The sequence below is a fragment of the Centruroides vittatus genome, unplaced genomic scaffold (assembly GCF_030686945.1).
Source record: "Centruroides vittatus isolate TY-2023 unplaced genomic scaffold, ASM3068694v2 contig_487, whole genome shotgun sequence".
NCBI classification, from domain to species: Eukaryota; Metazoa; Arthropoda; class Arachnida; order Scorpiones; family Buthidae; genus Centruroides; species Centruroides vittatus.
The window spans coordinates 275,807-301,041 of NW_027122275.1; the positions used below are offsets into that span (position 1 = coordinate 275,807).

The window sequence follows — 25,235 nt, forward strand, 5'->3', positions numbered from 1 at the left end:
ACATATTTAATTTGATGAGTAATGCTTTGGAGATTAAAAATATATTAAATTTTTACAGGATGCAAATTGATTTGAATCAACCTCAAATAGGACGTTTGGCTTAAGCTCTGGACACAGAGGGGTCTTTAATTTATATTATATTTTTTTTACATTTAAGTATCTTTTGATAAATGGTGGAAAATCTGTTTTTATTTGTTTTATTCATACATTTTTCTGACTTTCAGAAAGGGGTGGGCCTCACATTTATGACTGTCCTGGGCCTCATCCCACTTCTCTTAGGTCCAGATTTTAATTATAATGACACAGATAAATTTATCATTTTTCTTTAATAAATATAAAATCTTTTGAATTCCCATTTTATCTTTGTTACATAGATATATATGTCTTATAGTTTATTGTTATTAAACAAAGTTATGATAAACATTTAACAAAAGAAAAAAAAAAACCCTCTTAAAGCAGATATGGTGAGTAATGGTGATAATCTTTTAATAAAATGACAAAAATAAACTTTCAAGTAATTTATGGAATAATTTAATGTACTGTATTACATATACAATCTGCATTATAAAAAGTAACCAACAGTAGCCTCTCAGAACATAAAATCAATAAAAAGCTATTAATTTTTTAAATTATGTTCTAAGATTTCAAAAAGTAATATTAGAATGTAACTAAATATAATTTCTATTAATATAATATTTATTATAACATATAAATTATTTTTTCTGTCTTATTTTAAAAATATATGCATTTTAAGATTATAGTACAGTACATTTATATACATTATTAATTTAACATTTTATTTATTTTAAAAGAACCTTTTTAAGTTCTTTATATTAATTACATTAAAATTCTATTCTTAAAAGTTTTTAAATTTTTTGAAATAAAATACTTTAAGTTAATAAATGTTCTACATGTGAAATTTATAAGTTAAATTTAATATACGTAAACAATATATCGAAACATTTAATATTTATAAAATAAATACGGAATAAATTAAATATATAATAAGTTATAATGGTAAAATTATACGTCTACATTATTTCTTAATGCAGTATAAAATCATATACATTATCCTCATCCAATAGCTTTATTTCTAAGTTTCTTTATTTAATATCTTTCCATAAGAATTTGAAGTTTATCATCAAAAATAATAAATTTCAAAGATTAATATTATTACCTGAGTATGACATCTTCATGTTTTAAAACTTCTTTAATAATGATCTAATCAGAATTAATACTGAACGTAGCTGTGCATTACAACTACACAGATGTTTAGAAACAGCTATGTAGCTGTATATTATTTTATTAGGTCACCTAGATTATTTTCAAACTTATGGTGTTTAATAATAATGAAAATATTAGTTAATAATTAAGAGAATAAGTTAATTTTATAATACAAAAATTGTTTATTTATTTATTGCCAGTTAAATTTTAACACGTATTTTAAAACTTTTTTGAATTGTTAAACTATATATTAATTATGATGAATATTGATAAAACTGTCTCGATATGTCACCATTTAATTATTTAAAAGTTTTGAGTGTAGGATAAAACAGCAAACTTCAGAATTATCATGTATTTGTATATTGGTATTGGGTACAGATTGGTAAAAGGTGTACATATATGATGGTATAGCTATAGTATATGAATTATTTACAGTGTGATCTATAATATACAAGATGTTCTAGATCTCAGGTTCCCAATCTTTTTTCATTTTCCAAAACTAAATTTAATTTGCTGACCCTTTTCTACATTAATACAAGTTAATAAATAAATTGTAAATAGGATTAAATTAAAGGTCAAGCAATGATTAATAAATTTTTTTATATTAAGCGTAAATAAAATTTAAAATTGTATGTTTAATTTTTAATAAAATTTAAACATTTATCAATTATTATTATATTTTTAAATACAAATTTGTGTTAGCACTGAATAACTTCCTAGTAATTTATAAACTCCTATATAAATCAATTGACCCCTTGGGAAATTAGTGATTAGGTTGAGAATTCATTCTGGATCAAATGTATAGTAGTCATTCAATACACACTGTTGTTCCATTCCATTGCTTAACTTGAAGAAATCATGTATATTTTGGTTTAATATTATTCATGGAAATTACCATGTTTTTATATGGAACAAGAATTTTTTACATTTATGTATATTTTTAATTTGAAAAATTTAAGAAAAAGCAGTTTTAAATATATTAACTAAATATTTTCAAAATGTTTGTTATTTGGTAATTAGTATTAATATATTTGAAATAAAAATATATTTTATATTTTTTTGTATAATAATTATTTTCTTTCAAATATCAAATTGCAACATTGATCTTTACATTTTTTGAAAAAATTTGATCAAATTTTTTCACATATAATATAGATAAAAATCTGTAAAAATTTATCTATATTATATGTGAAAAAATCATAATTCTTTTTTATCTATGTTTTCTGATTTGCACAATCAAAAATATAAAATTCAGCTAAAAATATTACATTTATCTGATTAAGAAATTCTGTTATCTGTGAAAATCTTATTAGTAAGCACTATATCTGAAATTTTGTTTAATTAATTAAAACCCTTCAGAGGTAGCAACTGATCTCATAGATGCATTCAGAATAATTTTTTATATATTTATGTCTGGTAACTTTGAGAAGCTACTCTCAAGAGACTAACATTGATTAACTAGCATTGTTTCATCAGTTCTTTTTTGTTAGGCAAAACTGTATGTCTTTTTCAACACTCTTAGTTTGTATCTGAGAGTTACTATGATTTGTTAGGGGATTTTGTTACTTTTTTAGATGTTTTTTTTCAATCTTTTTGAAAATGGAAAATATTTCATAACAGATAAAAATAATACATTTTTCTGATTAAAAATTTGTGTTATCTGAATTAACAATGAGAAGGATGTTGAAGAATTTCAGCAGATGTTACTTGAGTCAGATGATAAAAATTTGATTATTGTTCTGAAAATGAAACTGATGTCAACAAAAATGGTATACCGTGTTTCCCCGAAAATAAGAGATCCCCAGAAAATAAGACCTAGTAGAGGTTTTGCTGAATTGCTAAATATAAGACCTCCCCAAAAGTAAGACCTAGCAAAGTTTTCGTTTGGAGGCATTGTTATGATAATGTTCCAGAAGATGATGACATGATTGTCATTGAATAAATCTTGCTTTGTGTTCATAAAAATCGAGATCGGTAAATGTACCATAGATTGTTGTACATGGAAATAATGGTAGTAACAAGAAATTCTTGATAGGATTCACAGTTTGTCTGGTTATGCTGGTTTGTGATGACAACTACTATACAGTATATAATAAATGTTCATTTTTTGTTGAACAATAAATGAATTCTTCTTCATGGAAAAATAAGAAATATCCTGAAAATAAGACCTAGCGCATCTTTGGAAGCAAAAATTAATATAAGACACTGTCTTATTTTCGGGGAAACACGGTAGTAAAAGAATGTGCAGAAAATTCTGATGATGAAGTTATCATGACTGTAATATGATATGATGCCTACCATGTTGTTGCAAAGATGGCCATATATGACCTATATCTTGGTCCACACAGTACTCAGTTCTCAATCCCCTTGACTTCTACCTATGGAGTCATTTAAAAGCTTTAGTGTATTATACTCCAGTTCAGGATATTGCAGATCTTTGCCAGAAAATATAAAATCGATGGTAGCAAATTCAGAACACCAAAATATTTTAAACAAGTGAGATAGTTGATGGGCTGGACAATGCGTGGTTACATATGGAGGTTATTTCAATCATCATCTGTCAGTAATTTTTTACATTCATTTGGCTTTACTGTTGTAATTTTTTTATTTGAACTAAAGATGATCATTTAAACAGAATACAGGTATTTATTGTTTGAATCAAAACTGAAGTGGGTATCATACAATTGTGTATCATCAGCCATTCTTTTTATAACACACTGTACAGTGGCACTCTGAAGCCAGCTTGTGCAAGCCAATTGTTATAATAAAAATTGAATATTGAATTTAAATTATGAGTTTTTTCTACACGTCATATATAAATCATAGTGTGTTAGATATAAAGTTAAAATACTGTATATTGATTTCTTTAAACACAGTTGATAGTCTAAATATTTAAATGTGAAAGTTTATTAACCTTTCTCAAACAAATCATAGTAGCTTGAATAATTAATTAGTATTAATTCCTATTATAATCAATAGTTGAATAATTTTGTTACTACCAAAACAGAATAATGTTTTGCATATCTTATGCCATTATGAAAAAATAGATTACTATTTTTTGTAAAATTAATCAATTATGCATTAGTAGTAATAAGTATAATAAATTATAATTTTGTTATTAAGAATTTCATTAACAATAGCTAATCAAATAAAACAACAAGTTTCTGCCATGTTTTCCTGATAATTAAGTTCTCTGATTTAAAGATTATTATTATTATATACTGTAATTTGTATATTAAAAGCAAAATGTTCCATCCTCACCAAAACTGTAACCAACACTTTACAAAGAAGCAACATGTAAGTAGGTCACACCAGGTTGCCTGTGGAATCTACAATTCGTTCCTGAAAAGGATCATCCGTTAACTTCCTCTGTGGACTTGGCATGAATTCATGGAAAGGGTTAATTAACAAAGAGGAAGGAAGGTCTTTGCATAGGGATAGGAGATACAAAACCACTTCACTTTTGACTCAGACTTGGAGTAGAAGAGACAGCTATTTGTTTGCTCCTGTACCAGTGATTCTCAAACTTTTTCGATCCACTGCCCCCTTTGTTCCATAAAGTTATACCCAATGCCCCCTAACTCATTTTCTCTTGTGTGAGAAAGGATTGGAAATATTCTTAGGAAAATTTTTCTATGAATCTCACACTTTGTGCCCTTACCATACAGTACAGTACATTGTTCTCAGCATCTGGAAACCATTAAATGCAATGTTTCCTCTTATCCATTTAACAGAGGAAATGGAACAGCTGTCAGTGACCCCAACTTTTGCCTTTGGTCACCGTTCAGTATCCTACCTCCAGCACCCCCCCAGATTTACTCACTACCCATAAGGGGCGTTATCGTCCACTTTGAGAAATGCTGTCCTGTACAAACTGTTCTTTGTTTGATTTTTGAATAATAACCTTTGGTTATATACAGATTTAGTTTAGTTTTTATATTATTTTTAATAATATTTACCCATATATATATATATATATATTAAACGCAAAATGTTCAGTCACTGCCAAACAAATAACATAAATTTAAAAATTAATTTGATTTACAATTTGAAAATTTCAAAACAACTTTTAAACAGTTTCTAAAAATGTTTCAATTTTCAATTGATTTGATTTTATTAAGTCTTAATTTTATTTTTGGTTTCGGTTTCAGTGTAAAGGCCATAGTTTTAATTATTTTATTTTTAAATGTAATTATTTATTTAATTTTACTTGCATTTTTTGAACCATTACGTTTTTTTTAATTAATTGCAACTCTTTTTTTTCTTTTGCGACATAACTATAGAAATTGTTTATGTTGTTTCACACAAAAGATAATCAAATTTAAATTTATTTTAATTTTTTTAGTAATTTCATTAATTTTTGTTTTATAAATTTGCTTACTTTTTAAAAATTTTTTAAATTTTAATTTTAAGTGAGTTAACATTAATTGAATGTCAGGCTACCTAGTATTCATAAAAACAAAAGTTAAATTTTAATTATTTCAACATAAGTTCATAAATTATTTTAATGGTAAAATAATCACCTATATATTTATACATACACAATTTTTACTGGTAGTTAAATGTACTACAATAGATAAAACACATCAAACAACTGAATTGTTTAAGTTATTGTAATTGACAAATTGATCGCATCTTTATATATATATAAACTTCCTAATAATCCAATAAATTAATAATCAACCAATCAACAACAAAAATAATTTCTGCCCATTTATTTTGGTTGGTTGATGATCATATCTTAAAAATGACTAAATGTAAAATGTCACAAAAAGAAATTTTTGATTTATGATCTGTTTATTTCACAATATTAGGAAAATTGCTACAATTTATGTAATGGATTTTTTATTGTAACAGGAATGCAATAGTAAATCTTGAATCTGAGCCAAAAAATTTTATATTTGTAATTTTGATAAATGAAAAAAATTCTATATAAACGGTAAATTTATTAAATTTTAAAAACTTTGTCATTAAAAGTATTTATAATATAAATAAGTGTTTAATAAAATATAAATAACATTATTTTAAAATAAAATAGGAAAATAAAAAGCTTTAATCTCTGATGTGTATATTTTATACAAATTCAGCTAATTGTTCAGTAATTTACTGTACTAAAGTAATTTGAATTTTTCTTAATTAAAAGAGATAATTATCATTAAATTGAAATCATTCCATTTTTATTTTAACGAAATAACACGGACATTTTCTTTAAATTACTACCATTTTTTATATTATGCAAAAACAAAATGTTTATAATATTTTATGAATTCCTAAAAACATTAGAAAAATTTACTTTTGTGAACTGGAAATAAATATATGTATGTATGTAGTAGAAAAATTATTACAATGTTCAATATAAATTTACAATGTATTCATTACACTAGACCATTTTGCTTACTGGGTAATATGTTTAAAATATAAGCATAATTTACAAAATTTGAACTTTTATGCTTGTTTTGTGTTTAAAATGTTTAATTTAAAAAAAGATTTTTCATGAATTTAGAATGACTAATTTAAGATCAGAGCATTTTCTTTATTCTTTCAATTATTCTTATCAGAATACTCAATCTATTAATACTTTTTTAGAACACTATCTTACAATGATGATGATATGTTCAAATCTATTAACAGAAGTAAAAAATACATAACTGAATATTTTAAATGTATAAAAAATTGAAACCAATTATTAATTGAATTTCATGTGTTTTTCCTACATTTATTATAAATTTAGCAACTTACATGATCAGAAAAATTTTCAAATATAGAAAGATCATACAGAACATTTATTTACAGCAACTGTGCAATAATTGTTTTTTCTTCTTTTATGAACATACAACAGTTTCATTTCAAAATCATAAATTATATTATTTACAATTAAGTATTGTTATTGTCGTTTTTTTGCTGCTTTTGCAGATTTTAACTGAGGTTTCTTTCCTCCTGTAAATAAGGTTGTCATCATTTCAGATAATTCCGGCACATCATATTTTGGCATCTGCATTTGTTGCATTTCCTGTAAATAAAGTAATTTTTAATCAAAATCCTACATAAAATTGATTAACTTTAAACACAATTTCAAATCATAAAAAATAACTTTCCAATTTTCATTGACATTATTTACCATAAATGATCTAAAAATTGCATAAGGATACACAACCTTATCCAAATCAAATCTGAAATGTAAGACACTGCAAAGTCTTACATTAAACAATATTAACGTGGTATAATTATATTTTTTGTGTTACCAATAATAAAAGATGCTTCCATTTTTGCTTCACACTAATCCATTAATTATTCAGTTTTCAAAGTGTTAATAAAATCACAAATATATGCATGAATGTGCAGCAGAAGTGTTGATTTCTTTTAGAATTGTGCTACATCAGTTGACGCTCCATCTATATGATATTTGTTGAGCACATAATATCAAGACATGTTGGCCTTCATGCAAGCTTTGAAATGGAGCTAAACTCCATAAAAAATTTTTTTGGTTTTCAGAACTTTTTCCTTTTTAAAGGTTTGGATAGAAGATTATGTATCTATATTACTTCAAAACAATATAATTTTGAATGTAAAAATTAGATTGTACAGAAAAATAATACAGAATAATAAAATTCAAAATGCAAAAATAGACAAAAATAAATCTATCAATTCCATTTCATATTCCATCAGAAATTTTAAAATAAGTCATTTCAATTTTACCAAAATCTCAGATGATAAACTTTTTGACAAAGTTTTCATTTATTTAATAATATATATACTTATAAAATTGACAGAACTTATACACAGGATGGTCTGAAATCAAGAAAAAATGATAACTGCAAATAACAACATGTAGTTGTTTCAAATTAGTTAAAATCAGTTTAAAAAATTGTATATAAATTAAAATATATTTTGACTTATATACAGAATGAATTTTTTGAAATATAAAGAAAAAATACTTTACAAAAATAAATGCATTTTGATTTATTAAACTTATTTATTCCAAAATGTTAGAATTATGAATTATAGTCTACATATAACACATATATAACATTCTCATCACATTTCAATTACCATATGACAGAATACTAGATACTGATGAAGAGGCTGTAGAAAATCTTATCTAGACATAAATTTCATTTATGTAATTTTATATTATTTTTTCTAATTTATATATAATTACTAGAAATATGTAATAATCATAGTTTATATGTCAAGTGTAAAATATTGTCTTTCATATATTTTAACTATTTTTTCATTATAAATTAATATTTGTTAAAAAAAACTAAAAATGTTTTTTGAATCCTAGTACAATTTTAATAAATACATAAAATTAAAATTTAATGATTTTTGAGCTAGTTAATAAAGTATAATAAGCACGAATTGTAAAAAAAATCCAGCAATGAGTTGCTTAACTTTCCTGGCAACATTTAAAACGGTGTGTGGTGCCATCTGTTATGATATTTTATTATTAAAAACTTTTATATTTTAATTCTAATAAAATGGCAAAAACTTAATTTTGACAATATAAACAGGTTTTATAAAAAATTGTAAATGCTAATAATAAGGGAAATCATCATTAAGTCCAACCTTACTCAAGATATGACACATGATCTCCTTTATCTCCCCACCTCCTCGACCTTTAACCATCAAAATTTAATAGCATCAATCCCCCTAACACACAAACCTCCCTGCAAAATTTAAGAAATTTTCAACAAAAAGCACAGAAGTTATTAAGCTTCAAACAGGGTGAACAAAATCATGGCCCCCAACACACCCATACATACAGAAAACTCCCAAATTCTTTTGCATTTCTTGACATTTAAGGTACAGAGTCTAAACATGTAAAAATCTTGGAGGGTCATTTTTTGCCTGATCACCATATTTTCTCTCTCTTATATATGTAACAGAGCTAGGAAAGTAAAATTAATTAAGCAGTTATGATTTATTTTTCTACTGTAATATTCATTTAATAATTCATACAATTTTCAAATTTTTAACTATAACTTATGTAAGGAAATTCCCATAAGAAAATGAATCATTACTACAAATGCAAGTTCAGAATATCTTATAATTGACAAGAATGTGTCTCATCTCTAAAACCGTGCTGCTGTCAACAGCTGCACACCTTAGAGGTATGAAGGAGTACACGTCAGGAGTTGCAATTTGACACAGAGTATTTGGTGCCCAAATCAGGCGCACATAAAATAAACTGGACTTTTAGGTAGTTAGGGGACCGAGAACTGGGTCAACAGAAAATATGAAATGCTGAGACTGTTTCTACAAACAGGAGCAAGTGCGAGATTTGCGCATATGTTGCTCATGCTCTCCGAGACACAGTCTCGTCCCAAAAATGGCTTTGCCGTTTTACTTGTTTTATTTCTTATACATCCTATATTAAAGACTTTTGTACAGACATCACAGCTCTAACTCAAACTCTTTTGCAAAAGCTTAGTATGTATTTCTAATATGGATATTCACAATAAGGAACTTTTCTTGCTTTTAAAAGTGTTGAGATATACAAAATCTGTGAATTATGAACAAGTACATGAACCAGATCTTTGACTGAGCAGAACAGAAAACAGTGAATTTATCTTCAAGGGCGTCGCCAGAGGGGGGCAGAGGGGCAGTTGCCCCTCCCTAGACATGCGAAAAAAATTATTTAAATGCTAAGTCATTTATTGCCCGATTTATAATTCCCGCGCGAAAAACCCAAAGATTATGTTTTAATTAAAATAATCTTCTTAAGCTTCTTAAAATTTATGAATCGTTTTTATTTTACCTACATACAATTCATATCCTCTATCAATTTATATCATCTTGCCCCCCCCTGGCCCATTGGCTGGCGACGCCCTTGTTTATCTTCACTACTATCTAATATAGCAATAAGAATGGTTTATCACCGATCTAAACTATCTAAACACTGATTATTGCTATAATCAGTGTTTAGTCAAAAAATCATTAAGAAATATTTATCTTGGATATTTCTGTAAGATACAAAATATATAGTTGTAAGATCCAAAGTTTTTAAATTTGATGTTTGCTACTTAGAAGTATGAAAGGAAACAAATCTAAAGCTTTTCAATATCATCAACCACAAACATTGCAATTCTTATTTAGATGAAATGTGAACTTCATGTTTGCCTCATGATGTTTGTTATTGATTAACATTGTTATCTTTTAGGAAAATATTCTGCATCATTTTTATAGGTTAAAAATATGACTAGTCCCTCTTCTATCAGATTTCAACACTTAATGAATGTTGCTTCAAGGCAGTTTACTGTCAAACTGTTAACTTTTGCCATGAAACCTGTACTAATGAAAACAAAGCCAAGAAAGGTGACGCTTTTGTCATGTTTAAAAAAGCTGTAAAAACCAGTTTAGCAAGAAAAGCTAAACATTATGAAATCTCTAATGATAAACATATTGAAATGGTTCTGGGTACCATATTATATATCACCATCATGTAAATTACTAGACTTTAAACTTATAACCCATATTTAAGTATAAGTCTAATGTTTATTATAGCTATATCTTTATGGTTTTTCCCTTTATTTCTCAAATTTAATGATATTACAATTTATAAAAATTAAAATTCAATATCAATTATAATAATAATATTAAGATCAGAAATTACACATTTAAACAATGTCATACCGTACAAATGTGTTAAAAATGTATTTACTTAAAATTTTATATCAAGGTTGAAATTGGTAATTTTTATCAACTCTACAGCCCTGTCCTACATTTCAGTTTATATTTTTTCCCCACTCTTTAAAATTCATGATATAGTAGAATTCTTGTGACACCTGTTTTGACATAAAGGATACCATTTTAAATAGAATATGAAACAAAAAATAAGTACTTGAAAGATTACTGGAAAGATATTTTCATCTCAAAAAACGTTTTATCTGTATATCCATTTGACTCAATCTTTCCAGCACTTGTTTTATGAGTTTTATATTCCATTTTTTGGCATCAATTCACATATATCTTGAGAAAGTTTTATTATTATTAAATGATAAAAAAGATCAAAAATAATAATGTATCTGAATGAAAAATGAAGAAAAACTAATGTTTTATTAAACTTGAAACTTATGTTAGTAAAAGTTATATTCTCTGCTTTAACATATATAGCTGCACGATGTAGTTTTTTTATATATATATATATAACTAAATAACAACTATTATTAGAATACTTTTAAAAATTTAAGTTTAGAATGGACAGTTACAGTTTTTTAAATGAAGACAAAGCAGTATAAAAACAGCTATTCAATTTTAAAATTTTGAGAAAATTACTATTGAAAATGGATGAAATAGCACTTTATTCATATCAAAAAATGGTTAATGTTACTTTAGGTAGCCAAGATGGCGGCTCGTCTCTAATTCCAGCAAGGAAACAGTGGGACGCACGTTCTAACCTAACCGAACCTATTCTAATAAATTACCATGATTATTAGCAACTAAATTATTAGAATACGTTAGGTTAGGTTAGAACGTGCCGTTTCCTAGCTGGAATTAGAGACGAGCCACCATCTTGGCTACCTAAGGTAACATTAACCCAAAAAATAAATTAAATATTTAATTAAATAAAACAAAGTACAGTCAAACCTGTTTTTATGCGGAGGATAGGGACCGCATTAAAAAAGACGCATTAAAAAAATCGCACGAAACTTCACGAATGGCTGTAAAAAATAGTTTTCGCAACACAATTAAAAAAAATTTTTTTTATGCGGTCAACAGGGATCGCATAAAAAAAGTCTCACATAGAAAATAACTCAAAACCGTACGAAATAGAATTTATTGACAACAGATGTCAGCACTTGACTGCATCGTCTGGTCTATCGTCTGTTTTACATATTTTTGTCCAGGTGGTGTTTTGTTGACTTAAAAAGTAAATTATTTCATTTTTCGCATATTCATGCAATAATATTACTATAATAAGTGCATTTATGCTATAATAAGTTTATTTAGCTATAATAAGTCAACGTGAGACATGACGAATCGCACGAAACTAGTCGCCAACTATACCGCACAAATAAAATATCGCACAAAAAAAAACGCATAAATTAAAAATTCGCATTAAAAAAATCGCACAAATAAAAATCACACATAAAAAGAGCGCATAAAAACAGGTTTGACTGTATTTATTAAAAAACATTTTCAATTATTTTGACCATCTGCAATTTATGAATACATCAAATGGCCGAAATGAAAATTTAAACGATAATTGTAGAATGTTTGATATTAGAACAAGCCCGAATACAAAAACATTTTCAATTTTACAGTGATATTACAGAATAAAAAAAATTCCAGCAACATTTGGTGGCATCATTTGTTATGATATTTTGTTTAGAAAAATTATATTTTTAACTATATAAAATGACAAAAAGCTTAATTTTGAAGGTAAGGATGCATTTTGTAAAAAATTGTAAATGCTAATAACGAGTTAAATAATTATTAAATTGTCGTTATGTCCGACTCTACTGGAGATATGCACGGGGGACCCCCATTATCTCCCCCACTCCCTCAACCTTTAACTACCAAAATTTAATAGCATCAATTTCCTAATAAACAGACCCTGCAAAATTTCAGAAATTTTCGACAAAACGTGCAGTAATTATTAAGCTTCAAACAGGGTGAACAAAATTGTCACCCTGTTTGAAGCGGCGCGCGCACACATACACATCCATACATACATAAATTACTCCCCTCCGTTTTTGCATTTTTCGACGTTTTAAGGTGTCCTGAGCCCAAAAATGTAAAAATCTTTCGAGGGCATTATTTGACCGATCGTCGTACTTTCCCTCTGTTATACATAACAGCCGAGAAAATAAAAAGGAATATCTGGGAATTGCAACTGATTATTTACCGTTTCTATGAGCGAATTCATTTAAATTACTGCAACTGAAACTATTATCACCTTTTAATAAATATCTTTGCTGCCCATATACACTTACTTTAATATATAAAGAAAATTAAAAGCATTCGTGTGCAGATAAAGCTTTAAAATTTCTTTAAAAATCTTTAAAAACAACAGCAATTAATGTACAGTTCTCATTCGTAATAACGACCGCTAAAAGAAAAAATATATAATCTGATATTTAAAGTCTCAAGTGTTTTTACTACATCGGCTTCGACATCACGCCGAAACGCAATGTGGGCAACAATACTTTTCACTTTCTTTGTTGCGAAAGTGGGCGAATTTCGAATGCGAGAGAAATTTTGGAGATTTTCGGAGTTATTTCTCGAGTTTAATTGCGTTAGATATAAAGGTGAGTAATATTTTGACAGACTACACAATATTCTGTACAAATATCTTCATAAAAATAGAATTACAGATCTCGAAATTTGTCATTAGGTAATCGTAAGGTACTAAAACTTAATTAAGAGCAAAGAACTAGAATAAGAAATTAATTTCGAGATAAATTTCTATATCTTAAACTGATTTGGAATAGAATATATTTTATCACGGTGCAAACATGGACGAAATTAATTAATAATAATGAATATAAATCTTCACGAAAAATATACGCTCGATTAATTTGATTTTATATCGCGTGATCATCAGCGAGGCGAAGATGGAACCTTCGATGAAACCGATCATCGACGATGAGAGATGGCGATGATCGGATACACAGGACACAAATAATTGACGAGTTGTGTTTTTCAGATTTCGATATGGAGAGATTTGTGGAAGATGCAGATTTGAGTGTAGATGTGAATAGAATGTTGGATGATGAGGATGATTTCTTCAGTTTTGACTTGGAAAATTACCAAGAAACTAATTATTGGGAAATTGTTCTCGATCTTTCCGAGGATTGTTTCAGCTACGGCGATTCTAATTTGCAACAAGTTGATATTTGCTTTCGTTGCGACGAATGCGAGAATCTTCGGGTATCGTGTGATCGAAAAGTTGAGCTGGAAGCTGTTGGCGATTGTATCGACAGGTAAGACTCTTATATTCATTTAATACGTATTTAATAGATAGTAGGTGATATTTTTATATCATTTTCTGTGTTGTTTCTATATTATAGAATGAAATACTTTTAATAGTATATTACAGAAAAACAAAGATTATTAATTACTATAAAAATTAATATTTTAATAGTTTTCGATTAACTTGAATTTTTCATTTTGATACAACAGAGTAGCCGAGGATATGACATCCGATGTGCATGTCAGTCAATCAAAGGAACATGCACCAAAGAGGGGAAAATTCCCTAGATTGAAGAAACTTTTCAGATTCTTCTTTTGGCATGTATCTTTAGCTTATTTATTGTAATATATCTTTACCAATTATTCCAAAATTAATTAATTGTTGCAATTCCACGACAGAACTCCGTCCCTGTGGAGAAGTTCGAATTTGCAGCCAATCTGCTGTATATGACTGTACTGTACATAGTCCATCTGTAAATATCATTATCATCGTTTTCATCTGTACATATTCATCGTCATCGTTGTTGTTTTCTGTTTGTGTTTGTTGTTTTTATTTGTTTTTTTTTTTAAATTTATTCATACAATTGATTCTGTTCGTGATTATTTCAAAATTTATAAAATTCTGTATTTCGGCAATCATCATTTTAAAAAATCCAACTTATCACACTTTTGACACCGATTGTGATTTATATCTACTAGACTGACATTATAATTCCAAATGTATTTCGCACCAATCTGAGAGACATCCTGGCTCAAAACCTGCCATCTATGAATTGACTAACGTATAATGACACAACTATTATGGACATACCGATTGTGACAAATGGATAAAGATGAATCGATTGCGGACACACTCGAGTAACAGATGACAACATTTCCCGATATAAGACATACCAATTACAACCAACTTATAAAGACGCACTGATTGTGGACTGACTAGTAAATGATGACATTCCGATTTATGACAAACTAACTGTATACAATGTCAAGATCACTGATTAATTATAAACTCTATCAATAAGTTTATTCTTCTTTGTTTCGGTTATGAAAGCAATTGACTGTATAATAAACAAAAGTAAAATAAAATAAAGATAAATTTTTATAATATTTACATTGTCTCTTCATTGTTTAAAAGCTATTTTATTTGACATTATTATTCAATTAATTTACACAGCGCTTACAATGTAGAGAGGTGAATTGATTTATAAATTAATCGTACAAACAAGTAATTGTTAATTTAAAAATATATTTCCATTCTTAATTACTTTTTTAGAAGCTATAGAAGTTTTTAAAAGCGACTCTATCTAGAGGCGGTTCGTGGATCCAGAAAATAATGGTGCCTCGTTAAGACAAAAATTATTTAGGGTACTGTACATTTGTAAAGTCAAACGAGAATGACGTCATCGTTATTCTTATTTCATTAGAGTTTTCGAACGATTCATGTGTAACTAAATGGCTGTTTCTAAAATCGAAGATATGAATGCTGCTAGTGCAGCCTTATCTGAAATATTTTTCTTAGATTGCTTTGGGTGGACAGTTATTTCAATCATTTCACCTTTTAATTCACAATTTAAACAATCGAGTAGATTTAGAAACATCGATATTGTCGGGCGCCTTTTTCTTAATGAAGTAAACTAACTCTTTCCTTCATGAGTTTCGTTCAAAACGTCATCACCGCGGAGCATGCACACTGAGCGATACTACTACTTTTCGAACGATTCGTTACTAACGCGTTTAACTTGTTTGACTTTACGAACGCACCTTAGTTTAATACGAGTTGCTCATCTTTCCCGGCAACATTTAAAAATTTTGGTGGTGCCATCTGTTATCATATTTTTAACTATTATAAAACGGCAATAAGCTTAATTTTGAGGGTAGGTAACGAGTTTTATTAAAAAAAAGTGTAAATGATGATAACAAGTAAAATCATCATTAAGTCCGAACCTACTGGAGATACACACGACCCCCATTATCTCCCCACTTTTCGACCTTTAACCACCAAAACTTAATAGCATCAATCCCCTAATAAACAAATCTCCCTGCAAAATTTCAGAAATCTTCGACAAAAAGCACAGGAGTTATTAAGCTTCAAACAAGGTGAGCAAAATCGTGCTCCCCACATACGCACACAATAACATCCATACATACAGAAATTACTGAATTTTTTTGGATTTCTCGATGTTTCAACGTCCCAAGTCCAAAAATGTAAAAATCTGGGAGGGTCATTTTTGACGGAGCACCATACTTTCCCAGCTGTTATATATAACAGCTGGGAAAGTAATATGATTAACAATTACAGTCATACCTCGATACTCGAATGTTTCAAAGCCCAAACAAATCAATACCCAACCAAAAATTTTGAAAAAAAAAAAAAAAGCCCCTGTTCCCGAACAAAATTTTGGTACTCAAATGGGAAAGCCCACCAAGCCGACGCCGACACCACAGCGGGGGGCGTCAGTTACGAGACAGTCATTGTTTCGCATGCACATTAACTTACGCTGTGCTATATTTTTTGGATTAGCATCCTTTTCTTTTGATTTATTAGCCCTTAAACATGGGTCCCAAGAAAAATAAAAGTGAAAGTGGTCAAGTAAAAAGGAAAACAGTGAGAACAACAATCGAACTGAAAAAAGAAATTATTGCTAAACACGAAAATGGAGCGCGTGTTTTGGATCTTGCTGTCCAATATTCTATGGCTAAGTCAATGATATCAACTATTTTAAAGAATAAAGAAACAATAAAATGAGCTAATGTTGCAAAAGGAGTGACTACGTTGACAAAGCAAACGCCTCAGATACTTGAAGAAGTGGAGAAGTTGCTACTTATTTTTATAAATGAGAAACAGTTACGAGGTGATAGCATTAGTGAGACATTTATTTGTGAAAAGGCGCTAGAAATCTATGACGATTTAGCGAAGAAAACCCCTGATACAAGTATGAGTGCTTTTGTATTCAAGGATAGTAGAGGGTGGTTTGAAAATTTTAAGAACCGAAGTGGAATACATAATGTAGTAAGGCATGGAGAGGGAGCTAGTTCAGACAAGGAAGGGGCTGAGAAATTTGTCGCCGAGTTTAGTAAACTTATGATGGAAGAAGGTTATGCACCTCAACAGGTGTTCAATGCAGACAAAACTGGGCTATTTTGGAAGAAAATGCCAAAGAGAACCTATATTACAAAGGAAGAAAAAGCACTACCAGGGCACAAGCCAATGAAAGATAGGCTTACTCTTTTGCTGTGTGGTAACACAAGCAGAGATTTTAAGGTTAAGCCATTGTTGGTTTATCACTCCGACAACCCAAGGGTGTTCAAAAAGGAATGATATTATGAAGAGTAAATTGCCTGTTATGTGGCATGCTAATTCAAAGGCCTGGGTGACTTGACAATTTTTTGTTGAGTGGGTGCATGAAGTTTTTGCACCAAGTGTGAAAGAATATTTGCAAGAGAAGAGCTTGCCAATAAAATGCCTTCTCCTATTAGATAATGCTCCTGCTCACCCTCCAGGCTTGGAGGAGGATTTAGTCGAAGAATTCGACTTTATTCGGGTTAAATATCTGCCACCTAACACAACCCCTTTGCTAAAACCAATGGATCAACAGGTCATTTCTAATTTCAAGAAATTGTACACTAAATCCTTGTTTCGAAAGTGTTTTGAAGTCACTAATGACACTCGGTTAACTTTGAAAGAATTTTGGAAAAATCATTTCCATATTTTTAATTGCGTTCATCTTATTGACAATGCATGGAACCAAGTGACATACTGCACCATGAATTCAGCGTGGAGGAAACTCTGGCCCGACTGTGTACCAGAGCGAGATTTTGAAGGCTTTAATGAAGAAATTGTGGACGACATTGTTTCTATTGGACAAAGCATAGGCTTGGAGGTCGACAATGAGGATATTGAAGAGCTTGTGGAAGACCACAGTACCGAGCTTACTACAGAAGAGTTGGAGCACCTTCAAAATGAGCAACAAAGGATTTTGGCTGAGAATATGTCTTTGGGAGAGGAGGAAGGGAAGGAGGATATCCCAAGTTCAGTGATTAAAGAAATTTGTGCTAAGTGGGGGGATATGCAAGCTTTTGTTGAAAAATCTCATCCTGATACCTTGGTAGCCAATAGGGCTGTACACCTTTTCTATGAAAATGTCATGTCTCATTTCCATAAAATTCTGCAAAAAAGGCAGAAGCAACAGACAATGGATAAGTTTTTAATTAAAGATTTACCTGCCCAAAAGTGACAGAAAAGGGAAGCAACCCCCGAAGTTCCATTACCAGATGTTTTTATGGAAGGGGATTCCCCTTCTCAGCAGTAACTCCCGCTCTTCCTCCTCACACCTCCATCCACTTACACCATCATATCGCAATCAAAAAGGTAAGTTTTCATATGTTAAAATGACATAAAAACATTAAAAAAGTCTGTTTTCTAGCAAAACCTGCCATGCGCTCGATAGGATCATTTCCTCTTTATAATTAACGCAGGTACTACGTAATCCCGCCTTAAATATCTCCATGGCTTCTAGCCATTTCAATTGCTGTGGGTTATAGCTGGGTATAATGATTTTTGCCGCATGCAGGTCCGCCGTTATCTCCTCTTCCGACGCGTACGTCGCCAGGGTTGTAGTGTATCTACCGTGCTGTATGTCTGACTCGTGCTCCTTTAACCTTACTTTTAACGCACGTTTCGTGGAACCAATGTATGTTAATTGTCTATCGCACCTGTGGTCTTCTATTGGTATCATATATACTCCCGGAAGCCTTTCGGGGTTTGGTTAATATGAATAATATTAAGCAACGGCAAAGACCCACCAAACCCCGAAAGGCTTCCGGGAGTATATATGATACCACTAGAAGACCACAGGTGCGATAGACAATTAACATACATTGGTTCCACGAAACGTGCGGTAAAAGTGAGGTTAAAGGAGCACGAGTCAGACATACAGCACGGTAGATACACTACGGCCCTGGCGACGTACGCGTCGGAAGAGGAGATAACGGCGGACCTGCATGCGGCAAAAATCATTATACCCAGCTATAACCCACAGCAATTGAAATGGCTAGAAGCCATGGAGATATTTAAGGCGGGATTACGTAGTACCTGCGTTAATTATAAAGAGGAAATGATCCTATTAAAGAAGTCATTTTAACATACGAAAACTTACTTTTTATTGGGAGTTATATATGTGTTATTTACTGCTTGCCTAAAAACTAAATATCATTTATACTCTAATCTGTTAAGTTACTAGCGAATCAACTGGGGATTGGAATGCATTAATCCATTTTACATTATTTGTAATGGGAAAAATTGATTTGGAGTCCGAACATATTGGTACTCGAACCTCTTTCTGGAACGGATTATGTTCGAGTACCAAGGTACCACTGTATACAAAATAAATCTTTAATGTTTCTATCTCTTATGATAAAATAAAGTAAAATGTTAAATTAACTAAAGTAACAAGTACAAAAAAGGGTTAAAATAATTAAAGTGCTATGAAAATTTGACCATTATCTAGTTAAAGGAAAGAGAAATTTAACATTGTTAAATTTCTCTTTCCTCTAACTCTTCCTTCTAACAATGGATAGATATCATTTTTAAACTAAAATTTAATTAAATTGTCACCATATCTAAATTTTTGCTTAAAGCAATGTGAATAAAATTTAATGATGACTTTAAAAGGTTAATTTAATTTATGTAAAGATATTATGTATCATATTATACACACATATACTGTATTACAATAAATAATTACATTTTAATCAATATTTTCATTTTTAATTAGTATAAAGTTTAACACAATTTTTTTTAATCAAAACTTATTTTTTCCATCTTTCATCATCAGTAACTTCAGATTAGCATTCTAAATTTCATTGCTCAAACAGTAGAGCCTTATTACATTGTTCCATTTATCTTCACTTTCCATATATATTAACTTATTTGGTCCCCAAACTAGCCTCATATAAACATCATTATTTTTCCTGCCTTCATCAGTGTTCAAACTATTATTATGTCAATCATTGAAAAATCATGATCCTGATTAACATTTTCCTATATTGATAGTAATTTTTAGTTTAAATTTTAGATGACAATTTACAATCTTGGAAAACAAATTCCTGATAATCTTGAGTGAATTCAAAAAATTGATACTGCCTGAATGTGCCTTGTTTTCTTAGTGCTGCTTGGATTGCCTGATGTGTTGAAAAATCAAGCTATTGTCTGCAGCTCTCTGCATATTGTTGGAAGTATATTGAATTCAAACACACAAAGAATAAGAAAATTGTCTTAATTTCTATCATGCAGATTTTCCTTGAGATTAAAATGTATGTATATTCTTATAAAGTGCTGTGTGAGAGTCACCTGAATCTGAATGTGGAGGAGAAGAAAGAAAAGAATGTGTCAAACTCAAAATTGTGCTGAACTTTGCTGAGTGCTGATGAAAGTAAATTTTTTCTCTTAGTGCACAGCACCATTGAAAGCTTTCTATGCCTTGAAAATCATACTTTACATTTATTTATCAATATTTATCAATCATTGTTGTTTTCCATTCCCCAAAAAAACAATACATCAAAGTTTTTATGTATATTGAATTACTATAAATGAAATGGCAGAAAAATATCAACTATGAGACCAAGACAACTGCAATAGACAAATTTGGAAGACTGTTCACCATCTGTGCTCTTCTAAACAATTTTGTACTCATAATATAATTGAGATGGGTTAATAATAATAATAATAATAATAAATGCAGAGCCCAAACAGTTAGGAGTTAAAAGTTGAAATTTAATACACAGTTTGGGTACATCAGGAGAATGTACACTAAGAAAAGATTTTTGGAAATTCCCCTCGTGAGGAGAGGGAGAATATTAAGAATTACTCTGAAAAACTCGGTTTCTACTATACTATTTTAGATGCAGTGTTTTGTGGGAAATAGAACATATTTTTAGACCCATCTATAAATTTTCTAATTAGCCTCAGAAGAGGGGTACCTAATTCTTGCACCCAATGAAAATGAGTAAGATCAGCTATATAACTATAAATATTATTTTACGTAAGAGTTTATCACATCAAATGACCAATCTAACACATTTTAAAAATTCTTTATCCCTCTACTATAGACAATTTTAAAATTTTTTAAATGTGTTAAGTTGGGCACTCGGTGTGATAAACTCTTATGTAAGATAACCTTTTAAATATAAATCAACTACTATAATATAATATAGTAGAAGGATTATAGGTATGAAATAACCTAATAATCTTAATCTTTGCTGTTGTTATTTTTTGCTCAAGCAATGCTGGCTCATCTGCTAGTCTTTAATAAAAACTTGATTTGTAATTCCAACAGACTATTTTTACTAGATAATTAAGAGAGAGAGTTTATTTTTACTAGAAATGTACACGTCTAAAATAATTAAGTACTGTTATTTATTAAACCTATTAAAGAATTTAAATCAGTTTACAATATTAACATTATTATATCATATTCAGCCAATTGCACAATATACTATATATTGTTTTGGGTATATCTCTAATATAAGAGAATGTTATTCATTTCTAAAAAGATATTATACAAAGTCGCCCAAAAGTCATTTAACTGAAATATACTTAAGATTATTTCACAAATGATTATTATTCATGAATGAATCACATCATTGAAAACAAATGAATCACATCATTGAAAACAAATGAATCACAGATCATAACATAGCTGTTCAAAGTCAGTTTTAACCATTATTAAAATATATCTCAGTTTACTTTTGGGTCCACCTTTATTTTTATACCAATGAATGTAATGTTATACAATAACAAAGTTACAATTAATTCAATGATTAAGGAAAATAATTTATTTTCAAACTATTTTCAGTTTAAAAATATTTTTAATATTTTATTTAAGTTACTAAGTTTATTTAAGTTTTTATTATTATAGTGTAACAATACAAAACAAAATATCAATAGGTTAAAATCAGATCTTAGATTACAAAGATATCAAATATAATCTCATTTTGTTATCTTTTATATCACCTATTACAGCATTTTCACAGATAATTTTGCAACATTTTGGCCTTGAGAAAATACCAGTAATACATCATATATCATGTCTTCAGATCTATTAACTTATCATTATCTTATAGTTAATTTTAAATTTAATTACATTGCATTAAAAATAATTATTCATGTGTATATGTGGGCAGTGCTAGTAGGTAGATATTTGTGTACAAAAGATGAGACAGAATGCAAAGAAACATATCATTCATTCAGAGAAGAAATCTGTTTAAAACTTTAAACATTAAAACAGATCAAAACATTTAATTCTTTCATTGAAAGCTGGAAACATTTTGAGCCAAACAACTACTAGATTATATTGAGCTCCTTTTCCACAATTATTTTAAATTAATTTCTAAATAATTTTCCACATTAGAGGAAGGCATTAGGCACCATCTCTTATTAAAGTTAATAATTATACATAAATATAATTATTAACTTATATAAGAAATTAAATATATCAGGTTTCGAGATGTTTGTGTACGTCTAATTTTTATGGTCTGTACAAAAATTTTCTGTTATGTCAATCTTAGTTCCCAGGATGTAAATTTGTTCACAGTGCATGTTTATGTTATGGACCAAGTGATTAATAGGGCATTATGAATAATGACTCAAATGGGCACACATTCTGATAAATATTGATTTATTTATTAAACTGACCAGACATTATGAATAAAGCTACATTCCCTTTGAACAATTTGATTTAAAAATACTCCACTTTTTTTATTTAGAATTACCGTATTTACTCGCATATAGGATGAGGTGCGACTTTAAAGATCAAAATAAAGAAAATTAGATTTATTGTCCTGTCTTAGATTTATTGCACACATTGTCCTGTAAAAATTACTGGCATTTTAAATTTAACGGACAAATCTTGTAAAATCAACAACATAATTTGTTCATGTAAAGCTGGACAATCCGAAACCTTCTTTTGCCTATTCTTAACAGTCGAATCCACTCTCCGTCGATTACACTTATGAGTTTCTCCAAATTCTGATTTCCGAATAATCATCTTCAAAAGCTTTGCTTTTCCTATTGCTATTCATCTTTATTCTTAACAATACACAAGAACGATTCAAATGACCCAGATAAAATACTTTTGTTTTAAAACACCAAAGGGTGAGCATCCGGTAAAAAATGTGAATACATAATTCACAAAAATTATTGCAAAAATGCAAAGAATCTTTTGCTCGCACGTATAGAACGATTTAGGTTTTTGTAGTAGTGAAAAATGAATAAAAACCTCGTCTTATATGTGAGTAAATACAGTATTTATTTTTTATGTATTATTTCAAAGTATTTTAAAAACATGCAATCTTTTAAAGTAAGTACAATGGAATCTCACTTAATGAGCATATTTCATTCCAGAATCGTATTCGTAATGCGAAACACTCGTTAAGCGAAACAATTTTTCCAATATAAATTAATGTAAAACATGATAATGCATTCCACGCCAGAAAAAATACTCAAATACTTTATGTATAATGTATATTCAAAGAAAATTATACAATATACATTGTTAAGGAGTGTGAATCATCATTGTCTTTTTTTCTAGCACAGAATGAACCAACCTGGAATGTGAATATCGATTTGCAGAAAAGAAAAAAGTCACAGATAATATGTCTGATAAACATGCCAAATGATACACCAAATTCTTGGGCTATGTAAAGGCTATAATTAAATATTAGAAATTGATTTGACTAGAAGTAGGCATCTCGTATTTAATGTAATAATTATAAATAATTAATTTTTAATTTAGACATTTCTAAAAATTTAATTTGAAATTGGTCATTAAAGTTAATACGAGATGGCAGCATAACTGCCTACTTCTAGTCAAATTAATTTATTTCTAATATTTAATTATAGCCCAAGAATTTGGTATATCGTTTGGCATGTTTATTATATAACGGGCTATGGTTGTTGATGTTTCATAAGTAATATGTGTGAACACAAGTTTGGAAAAATGTGTGATCACAAGTGACACTAAGATGCTAGCAGAACGAGTGCTAAACACAGACTGATGGAGCAGGTGCACAATCTGGGACTTTCTCTCTCCTGGTCACTCATTATGTGAAACATCGCTCGTTAAGCAAGTCATTTTTTAACAATTTGTTTTGCTCATTATGCAAAACACTCATTATGTGAGGTGCTCGTTAAGCAAAGTTCCACTGTACTATTAACTGTATTAATTAAACTAATATTAATAAAAAATATTGTTAACGAAAAGTATTATTAACAAATTAATACTTCAATCAAAAAATCAACGTACAGGAAACTTCTGGAATTTCATTTTTGGTATAAATTATATAAAAAATTAAATGTTTTTTAGTTTATTTATTCAAGCAATTAAGATTTTGACAACATTTGGAATTACATAATTTTTTTTTGTAGCATTTGCATCTATTAGATTTACAACCAATTTTGCAGCAGCATCAACTTGGCTCCCAGAAATTGATGACATTCTTGCACATTCTCTAAGCGAAATTTCTGCATCTAATACATCACCAACAGAAATGAAATTTTCTTTACAAACAGTAAATTGGTTTGTGGAATATAATAGATTCAATATGCCATGTTTGGTACCTACTTTGTAAAGGTTTTTAACTGCAACAATAACACCTAAAATATATTTTCCATCACTGTGAGCTTGATGTACAGTACATCTGGTACATGAAGCCTTACTGTATCACCAACATTAGCTGCTGTGTATTTAGAATTTGATATATCAATCATTTTTTCTGCTTTCTTTTTAAGATTAAACAAAGCCATTTCCCTTGTTTTAGACACACTTTTTATTTTTTCTTCTAGTTTTGGATCAACTGTTTGGATTTTTTCTTTGTCATTCACTGACTCTGAAATACTAATAATATTCTGGTTTAGATCTTTTTCATGTGAAGACGATGTAGATCTTTGAACTTCATCAGCTATATTGCTATGTGAGGGTAGCATTATCAAATACTGTAATCTTTTATAATGTTTTCTTGGTGGTATCTGATCTTTCAGAGTTTGAGCAACTTTTTAAAACTATCGACAAAGTAAGTCAAAGAATCTCTAGATCTTCCTC

General features: G+C 29.1%; 2 protein-coding genes across 3 annotated transcripts in view; both read right to left on the minus strand.

Moving 5' to 3' along the window:
• sxc (O-linked N-acetylglucosamine (GlcNAc) transferase sxc) overlaps positions 1–1,261 on the minus strand; it is a 60,857-nt gene extending 59,596 nt beyond the window's left edge. The window contains exon 1 of one of the 2 annotated variants that reach the window (XM_067273727.1): positions 1,178–1,261. In XM_067273727.1, the coding sequence (XP_067129828.1) occupies positions 1,178–1,196 (19 nt within the window). In that variant the 5' untranslated portion in view covers positions 1,197–1,261. The remainder of the gene's footprint in view (positions 1–1,177) is intronic. The other variant, XM_067273730.1, reaches the window with a different exon arrangement.
• A 5,658-nt stretch (positions 1,262–6,919) lies between these two features.
• EMC7 (ER membrane protein complex subunit 7) overlaps positions 6,920–25,235 on the minus strand; it is a 48,284-nt gene continuing 29,968 nt past the window's right edge. Inside the window, exon 4 of the mRNA XM_067273742.1 lies at positions 6,920–7,234. Within this exon, the coding sequence (XP_067129843.1) occupies positions 7,109–7,234 (126 nt within the window). The 3' untranslated portion in view covers positions 6,920–7,108. The remainder of the gene's footprint in view (positions 7,235–25,235) is intronic.